Source organism: Hyperolius riggenbachi, chromosome 5, assembly GCF_040937935.1.
Source record: "Hyperolius riggenbachi isolate aHypRig1 chromosome 5, aHypRig1.pri, whole genome shotgun sequence".
Classification (NCBI taxonomy): Eukaryota; Metazoa; Chordata; class Amphibia; order Anura; family Hyperoliidae; genus Hyperolius; species Hyperolius riggenbachi.
In genome coordinates, this window is record NC_090650.1 from 328,964,921 (window position 1) to 328,974,941 (window position 10,021).

At 43.3% G+C, this 10,021-nt stretch overlaps 1 protein-coding gene across 1 annotated transcript; it reads right to left on the reverse strand.

Annotated features, from left to right (window-relative positions):
* Window positions 1-431: 431 nt before the first annotated feature.
* On the reverse strand, window positions 432-1,516 carry LOC137519410 (uncharacterized). Its single transcript, XM_068238365.1, has 2 exons — window positions 1,401-1,516; window positions 432-1,308 (listed from the first exon to the last, which is right to left on the reverse strand). Exons 1-2 carry the CDS (start codon window positions 1,514-1,516, stop codon window positions 432-434), a joined length of 993 nt encoding a protein of 330 aa, XP_068094466.1.
* Between the last annotated feature and the right edge of the window lie 8,505 nt (window positions 1,517-10,021).

Consider the following 10,021-nt stretch of genomic DNA (forward strand, 5'->3'; position numbering starts at 1 on the left):
GTTCCCAAGGATGTTTCCGGGAAGTGGCAAGTGGCTATTGCTTCCCAATGCTACCCGCCCCACCACCCTTTACAAAGCGAGTAAGTAAGCATCACAATATGGACCAGCATGCCATATTTTGCTGCTTCCCCAAGGGTCTTTATAACCGCATGCTTGTTCCAAAGGATTTTTTTCGGGAAGTGGCAAGTGGCTATTGCTTCCCAATGCTACCCGCCCCACCACCCTTTACAAAGCGAGTAAGTAAGCATCACAATATGAACCAGCATGCCATATTTTGCTGCTTCCCCAAGGCCCACTATAACCGCATGCTTGTTCCCAAGGATTTTTCCAGGAAGTGGCATGCGGTTATTACAGGCAACATGCAGTAAGAAAACATACAACCATACAATTCACAGGGAAAAAAAAACAAAAAAAAAAAACATTTTTTTAAATTAAATCTGGCTATATTGAAAGGGGTCTTCTCCCAAAGAAGATACAAAATAGTTCGCAAATTTGTAACGGACAGTTCCAGCTGCTGAGGTGTGACGTACGAAGCTGCCAGTGTGATCTGTGAAGGCCGCATCCACAATTTCATCGTAATTCACACCTTCCTTTTCACGCACAAAGTTGTGCAGTACACATGCTGCTTTTACAACATTGTCTACATGGTCAGGGGTCAACACCAGAGTGCTGTGGAAAACCCGCCATTTGTTAGACAACACTCCAAACACACACTCCACAAAACGGCGGGCTTTGGTGAGACGGTAATTAAACACCTTCTTCTTTGTGTCCAGATCTCTCTTTGGGTATGGCTTCATCAAATTGACATGAAGTGCAAAGGCTTCATCTCCGACCATCACATGTGGCATTGGTTCCCCATGTTCCTGGATTGGTTTAGGCCCCAGAAGGTTCAAAGTACCATTGTACAACCGGCTGCCAATGAGAGACGATCGGAAGATGTTGGAATCTGCAGTACTGCCATAGGATCCTACATCAATCGTCAGAAACTTATAGTTGGCATCGACAACTGCCATGAGCACCACTGAAAAGTACTTCTTATAGTTGTAGTACCGTGATCCAGAACCACTTGGAAGTTGTATCCGAATATGTTTTCCATCCACGGCACCAACACAATTTGGAAACTTGGCCTTTTTAAGGAAGGAGTCTGCAGCATCCTTCCACAACTGCTCAGTCGGTGAAGGCATGAAGATTGGCTGCAAGACTTCCCATATCTTCTGGCACGTGTCGTGAACAATCCCTTGCACAGTTGATCTACCCAAACGAAACTGGTAGTGTAAAGAGGCAAAAGTCTCACCCGTAGCAAGGAATCTAGAAAAATGGGGAAAAAAAATTAGCCTTCACAAACACAAAAAAAACTTGTAACACACAGCGAATAAACTACATACATTAGGTGTACTCACCGCAGTGTCACCAGGAGACGCTCAGCAGGACTCACTGGTGAACGCATGTTGGTATGCTGCCTCTGAAGGGAAGGAGATAGCAGGACCAACAGCTCGTCAAAGGAATCCACGGTCATCCACACGTAGCCAAAGAAACGAGCAGGATGTCTTCTGAGATCGTGGTAAAGGGGCATAAATGCACCTCTACTGGATCTCTCTGCAACAATAGGATGAACCCACAGCCTCCCAGCACTCACCCTGTGACCCGTCGGAGGCCTCGACAGAAGCGCCCTGAGAGTCACAAGCTTCAGCTGAACAAGGCAAGCTTGAATCTCATCCATATCTCCAGCAAGAAAAACGCAATTCACAATACAAACCAGAGCTCTGGGCAAAGTATGTCACCAGCACTCAGAGTACAGGAAGTACAAAGGTATTTCCGCTTCCTGCAGACACATAACCAAGCCCTTTCCCTTTAAAAACGCCCACTTCCTGTAAAAGCCAGCAAAAGCCAAGAAAACGCAACGCTAGCAAACGCTACTACATGAAAGCTAATAAAAGCCTTTAAACGCTTAGCAGTTAAACGCTAGCGTTCTTGAAAAAAAAAACCGCGGGCGTTTGAACGCGGCGTTTAAAAACGCTCCGCAGACGTCCGTCTGAACCAGCCCTTAATTTGGTTAATTTGCATATATTCAGCAGTGTTGCTCTGGGAGACATCTCAAGCTCACTACAACCTGAATTATCGCAAATTCTTTCTGTTTTTGGAAAGCAAACTTTTGTGTTTCTGACAATAAAATTAAGGCTAAGTTCAGCAATGATCGGAACCAACTGTGAACATCACAAACAGAACACATTGGCTTGCTAGTGGCACCCGATAAATAGTGGAATTAATAGGCAGCCTGGATATCAATGGAGGGTGAATTAAGCAGTGAATTAAGCAGTGAAGTTGGTGGTGATCTGGGCGGAGATTGCGGTGGTGGGGGTCGATTATGGTAAGGCATTGATAGAGGGAGGGTCTAAGGGAGAATAGGGTTAGGTTTAGAGATAATAAAATATCGGTGAAAATTACTGTGGTACTACTATCGTAGAACCCAGTGCCCAGTAGTAGAATAATAGTAATTTTACCGATATTCTACTTGAAACTTTCCATGGCCCTCAAATTACTGTGGCTCCCTTTTTTAAATGCACGCCCCTAACACCCTACCCCTTTGTGCACTGCCCTACAAGTAGCTTGTGTATGCTACCCAGCTGTCTGCAGATACATTCAAGAGCAGAGAAGAGAACCAGTCCCACTGCTGAAATGAGGTAAAGAATGATGTTCCGCTGCCTCTGCTCTGCACCACAGGAACAGGCCTCCTTCTCTCATGATGGCGGGGGTCAAAGGGGCTATTGTTATGCCTCTGCTGCTAAACTTCCTCAGTTATCTGATACTAACAGTGCTAAAATGGTGTTGTTTCAAGGCTTTGCAAGAACCATGTTTTTGGTATTGGAGCAGCGTGATACTTAATATAATGTATATTTCTTGATGTTCTCCTCAGAGTTTGCTATGTTGTCATTCCTTGATCATTTTGTATTTCGTATAAAATCCATTTTGAGGGCAATGGGAAGCACTTGCTTTTCATTTACCTTACTGTATTCATTCAGTATTACCCAGTGCTGTGCCATCACTTTATAATTCCCTGGATCTCTGTGAACTCGATATTGGAATGGTATGAGTAAAAATGTTTTAGTATGTTTTAGATAAAAGCACAGTACGGTAGTGCCTGTGTGTGTGTGCTCCACATGTTCTCACTAAAGTGCCAATTAAGCTTTATTAGAATTCAATGGAACTTTTGATTTTATTAAATCATGTATATTTCTGGGGCAATGTAGTGACATCATGTAATTAAATGTTGTGTGTGTGTGTGTGTGTGTGTGTGTGCGTGCGTGCGTGCGTGCGTGCGTGTGTGCGTGTGTGTGTGTGTGTGTGTGTGTGTGTGTGTATAAACTTGACTTCAAGGGATCCGCTTATGCAAATGTGATTCTAAAATCTTCCAATTCTATGAATTTAAGTAAGTTTGATCCATAGATTAAAACATTTTTTTTGTTCAGGCGTAGCAGCTGGGTATGAAGACTGTTGGCAGTGCTTAAATAAGCCTATTTACCCCCTAGGTAAGTCTATTTAAGTTACAACAAACAGTTAATTTGGGGAATTTTATATTGTGCAGAGTAGAACACAAGCAGTGCTGTTCAATGCCTGGTGCAATATATACTGCACTTAATAATGTATTATAAGCCCCACTGATAGACAGCAGATAGCAGGTCTGATGATGGTGGCTTTACAACTCAGTTACACACTAGTACTGTCAGACTCTGCCTGCACTAGGTTCTAATATCCTGCACATACAATACTATATAATCTTCTTATTCCCATCTCTCTCTCTCTTAACTTGAATAATATATTTGAAAACTTGAGCTTTAGTGGATAATTCAATTCATTCCCAGTCATTGCTATTTTTCTATGTGCAGATTCTCATGCAAGTCCAAATTCTTTTCTCCAGCTAGTCATGCTATGAATATCTAATTACAAATGATCAGAAACACATTACTTAAAAAAAAAACACAGATCTTCAAGGTAAAAATATCAACCTCTACTAATAATTTAATAAACGTATTTTATATAAAGACTATTTTCTCAAATTTTTTTAATCTATAGGGCTTGATTCACAAAACAGTGCTAACTGTTAGCATGGGCACGCGAAGTGCCGCTCGCAGACTTTTTTCATGCGCAAAAAAACCCTTGATCATTTGCGCGCGATAACGCGGACTTTTGCGCACGATCGGGCCCCCGCTTGGTCGCAAAAGTCCGTGTTATCGCGTGCAAATGTCCGCGATCGCAGGGCTTTGCGCATGCAAAAGTCTGCGAGCGCCACTTCGCGTGCTAACTGTTTAGCACGCCCGTGGTAACAGTTACCACCATTTTGTGAATCAAGCCCATAATGTTCATAAACAGTATCAGTTTCTTAATTCTCCTTGTGATGCTACAATTTTAAATCTCACTAGCTGCTACCACCATTCGCCATATAAACAAAATTAAAACTTACTTAATCATCTTAGGAGTTTGTTCACTGATCTAATGAGAGGTAAGCTTCAAATTAACTGCCATTTGAAGTGCAAACATTAAATTATCCAATAATTGCATCTAAAAAACAAAAAAACAAAACATAATTACCTAAAATATGAACGACCATGATGATATATGAAAAAAGAATATGACTTATCTGTTGTGTATATTGCACCTGGAATGTCATTGTCTATAGTTGAATGCCTTAATAGCTTTTGAAGTTAATTGGATGCATTCTCAAGTAAATTACCTTAATTTCAATGGATTAAAAAAGTGATTGAAATCTACACCTTATTTTGATGGCTATCTGGCTGCCAGGGCGTAGATTTCAATCCACAGACGCCGCACTTTCGTTGCTCCCAATGATCTCGCCTCTGTCTCCCCGCCGCAGCTCATTTGCTCTGCCATCTCTATAACGGCAGAGCCCTGTGAGTGGGTCAGGAGCCGATTTAATTGGCTCCTGACCGTGTCTATCAATGTAAGCAGCTCCCATTGGCTTACACTGATAGGCAGGATCAGGCGCCAATGAAAGTGGCTCCTGGTCCTGACCGGCTCACAGGAACTCTGCCGTCATAGAGGCGGCAGAGTGGGTGGCCCAGGTTCCTGACGTGTGACAGTGATGGTGGGTATGTGCGGCCATTCGTCGGCGCTCTGCCATTTCTGGTACCAGCGGTCTCTGGTCCTTGAGGGACAGAGACCACTGGTACTCAACCTTCCTGGCGGTAACCCTGAACGTAGTTCGGGGTAAGCCGTGCAGGAGGATTTCTCAGGCCCTGCTGGGCCGATTTGCATAATTTTTTTATTTTGCCACACGCAGCTAGCACTTTGCTAGCTGCATGTGCACACCGATCACCACCGATTCGCCGCTACCCGCTGCGCCGCCCCCCCCCTAGACCCCTTGCGCAGCCCGGCCTATCAGCGCCAGGCAGTGCTGAGGGGTGGATCGGGACTCCTGGGGGTGAAAATGTGCAGATCCAAGGCCGGTATGAAGGGCGGGGACCAAGTAGAGATGGCCCGAACGGTTAGCCGCCGAACGGTTCCCGGCGAACTTCCGTGGTTCGCGATCGCGGAGAACCACAAACTTTTCCGGAAGTTCGGTTCGCCCCCATAGTGCATCTGTAATGATCTGCTCAGCTGTCTGCACAGGCAGACAGCTGTTTGACCATTCCTTAGGTCTGAGTGCTGCAGGTCTCTGGAAAAGAGACCTGTCTTCACTTTGCAAGTTTCAGAGTTGCTCTGCTGGTGAGGAATTTGCATACAATTGTCATGCAAATTGCTCAGCTGCTTCCTTTGATGGTTTGCAGTATAAATACCTTTTGCTCCCAGAATTCATTGCTGGTCATGATGGTTTGTTCCTGCTAACTCGCCTGGAGTATCAGTCTTTGCTATTGTTTATTAAGATTATCTTAGAGTAATTCCTTGGGACTGCACTAGGCATCCCTTCTAGCGTAGTCAGGTTGTATTATCTGTTTTGCCTTGTACTGTCTATCTGTTGCGATTGTCTTGTCGTCAGCGGCGGTCGTCAGGAAATCGTTCTGTCTGTAGGGGTGCAAGCCAGAGCAGCGGTTGCTAATGGTTGCTCCATCTGTTTGTCTGTCTGGATCGCATTCGCCCTAATGGTAGTGGCGGTGGTTCCTTCTGTGCTCTGTCTGGGAGTTTAGGCCAGAGCTGTGGTTGCTGCTGGCTACTCCTTCTCTCTGTCTTGTCTGGTACGAACGCTTGCTGTAGGCTCGGTGAGGTAACCGTTTAGCAAGCGTTCGCGTTCTCTATTTCGTGTTTGTGTACATTGGTTAGTTGGCACGCTTATCACTGGGCACCTAACGCGCGGTGATCGTGTCTTTAACGCGTTCGCTGTTGCGAATGAGTGCGAAGTTCGTGTTTAGCTAGCGTTTGTTATTTTCCTTGGAGTTCTGATCATTATTATTTGCTATGTCTTTCTTGCTACACTTGTGCTCTGTCTAACTCGGTCTTGTGTCACTATTGGCAATCGCCACTCTTGCGATTGCGTTCCCACTTCGTTTCCGCTTTTGTGTGTTCACCGTCACTGGGTGGCGACTAGATTGGTGGACACACATACATTGGCAATCGCCACTCTTGCGATTGCGTTCCCACTTCGTTTCCGCTGTTGTGTGTTCACCGTCGCTGGGTGGCGACTAGATTGGTGGACGCACATACATTCTGTCTTTGTGCTCACTTTCTCTCTACAGGTGCATTGCACCAAAGCTGGGTTCTGTCGTTTTACACGCTTGTGGAGAACTTCCGCAGTGTCAGCGCACATTTTGTGCGCTGACCACGGAGATAGTTCCGCAATCATTACAGCATCATTAGGGTCAACTTTGACCCTGTACATCACAGTCAGCAGGCACATTGTAGCCAATTAGGCTACACTCCCTCCTGGAGCCCCCCCCCCCCTTTAAAAGGAAGGCAGCATCAGGCATTGGACTTACTTGTGTGCCTGCAGTAATTAGAGAAGGGATAGCTGCTGCAGGCTCTAATAGGGAAAGCTTAGTTAGGCTCTTGTAGGCTTGTTAGCTTGCTCCTGGCTGATTGTTATTGCTAAAATAGCACCCCTCAACAGCTCTTTTGAGAGCTAATTTTGTTCTTGTGATCTGTTTTTGTGTGTGTGTGTGTGTGTGTGTCCCACTGACACTTGTGTTGCATAGACAGCCTTGGTAATTCCTACTGTGTGTTCCACTGCCAGGCCCAGCACTTTCAGTGACTACCTGTGTGTGTGACAGGTGCTCATTGTAATACCCATCACTGCATATACCTACTACCTATTGTTCACTTCAGTGCACCCACCTACTTATGTGAGCGCACGTGGAGTGACTGTGCCTGTCCGGTACCTGTCTGTGTGTGACAGGTGCACATTGTAATACCCATCACTGCATATACCTACTACCTGTTGTTCACTTCAGTACACCCACCTACCTACGTGAGCGCATGCAGTGTCACTGTGCCTGTTCGGTACCTGTCTGTGTGTGACAGGTGCACATTAATACCCATCACTGCATATACCTACCTGACAGTCAGTGTTGTTCTATCATTGAGCTACCACAGCCCGGCGACCATATGGGCTTGAAAACCGCCATGGCCAGAACTCTGGCCATGGTGCGCACCAGTCCAGCACAGCCATCACTACACAAACAGTTGTTTGCGGTGCGTTGCACAGTGGGTTTGGTGTGTCAGTGTGAAGCAGTACTCTAATTACACTCCCTGATTGATGTATACACATGCAAGATGTTTTAAAGCACTGGGCTTGAAAACCGCCACGGCCTGCACTCTGGCCATGGTGCACACCAGTCCAGCACTGCCGTCAGTACACAAACAGCTGTTTGCGGTGCATTACACAGTGAGTTTGGTGTGTCAATGTGAAGCCGTACCCTAATTACACTCCCTGATTGATGTATACACATGAAAGATGTTTTAAAGCACTTTAGGCCTGCAATTTAACATGCAATGTGATTTCTGCATTTAAAACGCTGCTTTGCGTCAAATCCAGATTTTTCCCCGGGACTTTTGGCATCTATCCCACTCTGCCATGCCTCCCTCCAGGTGTTAGGCCCCTTGAAACATCTTTTCCATCACTTTTCTGGCCAGCATAAGTGTTTCTAGTTTTCAAAGTTCGCCTCCCGATTGAAGCCTATTGAAGTTCGCGAAAGTTCACGCGAACTGAACTTTTGCGGAAGTTTGCGAACCGAAGATCGGAGGTTCGGGCCATCTCTAGGCCCAAGTGCAAAAGCTGGCCCTGCTGTCCTTCATCCTGTAGCTATGGTATTAACAGAGGAGACCATTTCATTGACTTTAATGTGCTATTGAATGATTGCAGCTCAAACGTGTGGTGAGCATTAAATTGAAATAACTACACAAGTCAGTTAAGCATAACTGACTCTCTGTGAAGCTTTCCCTTTCAATTTGCTAAGTGCTCCTGTCAAAGCATTTAATGAACCAAAAAAGGCAGAAACAGGTACTCTTACTGGTCCTATATGAAAACCAATTTAATCACTCTATGTTAAGTACATTAAACTAAAGCATTAAATGGTTTTCATTTTTATCCTTGCTTAGATTTTAGCTATAATCATTTCTAACAAAAGGCAGTTGACCACGAGCCATTGTGTTTGAACACGGCCTGTGGATACTAGACATGGGAGATTTGGCTATTTGGCTGAAATGCTCAGATTTTAATTTCAGTGGTGAGGATAATGACTATGCTGATTGTTCAAAGGGTTGACTTTATTTCGCATAATAGTATTAATTTATGTAGCGTTTCGTATTGTTCTTTCATATATTAGATTAGAGTGATAAACCAACACATAATAATTATATGCAAATAAAACAAATTTCTGTTGTGATCATTGTGTGTGTTCTGCAATTATTTCCACCAAACATTTGCAAAATATCATTATTAGATTTTATCCTTTCATTTTAAAGCACATTTTAATGATTCCGAGCATATGAAACAGATCACTAGACTTTGATAAATCCCTTGTGGTATTTATTATAAAGTAATTGTGCTAAGAGAGCTCTGCCAAGCCATATAAGCGTAATAAAACAATAGCAAACAGTCAATTTTATGTCAATGATGCACATATTGAGCAGATGTTTCCCTTTGTTTAAAGTGTTTACTTTTATTGTTCAAACTGCTGAAGTAAAGTCATCCTGCTTCAGTGCCATTTCCTGTTTCAATAGAAGATTGGAAAAGAAGACACTTACATTTGTGGATTTTTTTTATATTATTGTGGAAATTAAACACTTTTTATTTGTATAGGCACAATATTTTTCCCTTCGAAAAATGGCAATAAATGTAACATAAAACCACATTTTACCAGCTAAACAAAGGTCACGGTGCTGAACAATATTTCATCACTAGGCTGACAGTTTCAATTATCATTCCCATCAAACTAAATAAATGATCAGAGTCTTCAAGCATTACCAGAGCTTTGCATCATCCATACAAAGTAAGCAATTGAAATTAAATCTTTCGATATTTAAATGCCTTTCAGCTTGTTGCATAGACATACTTTATGGTATCTAGAGTGCACGTCTGCAGCATGTGATGATTTTTGTAATCAATGGCTTGGTAGCAGTTCAGCTGCATAATCTGATAAGGTCAAAGTTTTAACGCTGAAAACGGTTTTGAAAAGGTCACCTAATTATTTTTGAATTTTGTGATACCTACTGTAGAGCTTTGAAATGTAGCTGAATTTTCTATGTTCTATCCAATTAAGCTCTGACAGTAGCTGCTAATGAAAACAATTCATTTTCTGGGTGAATGCGTAATTTATTTCCCTGAAGATAAATGTTTGATTTGGATTATGACCAGGATGACAATCTAAACACAACCAAAGCTACAACACTATTAAGGCCATACATTGGAAAACAATAAGCGCTTTTCAGCCAGGAACTGTAGGAGTGATCCAAAAAAAAAAAAAAAATCCCAGAAACGCAAAATTACACACATTATTGCTGTTCATTATTTTATTTTATTCCTCCACTTTGCGTTAATATTGCTTCTCTAGGGCTTTAGAGGTCATTGGTGAAC

What these genes read in the sequence shown, in the direction of transcription:
- LOC137519410 (XM_068238365.1), bottom strand. Translation starts at nt 1,516, where the DNA reads ATGACCGTGGATTCCTTTGACGAGCTGTTGGTCCTGCTATCTCCTTCC. An exon ending in CGTCTCCTGGTGACACTGCG is followed by an intron (nt 1,309 to 1,400) that starts GTGAGTACACCT and finishes CCATTTTTCTAG; the next exon opens with ATTCCTTGCTACGGGTGAGA.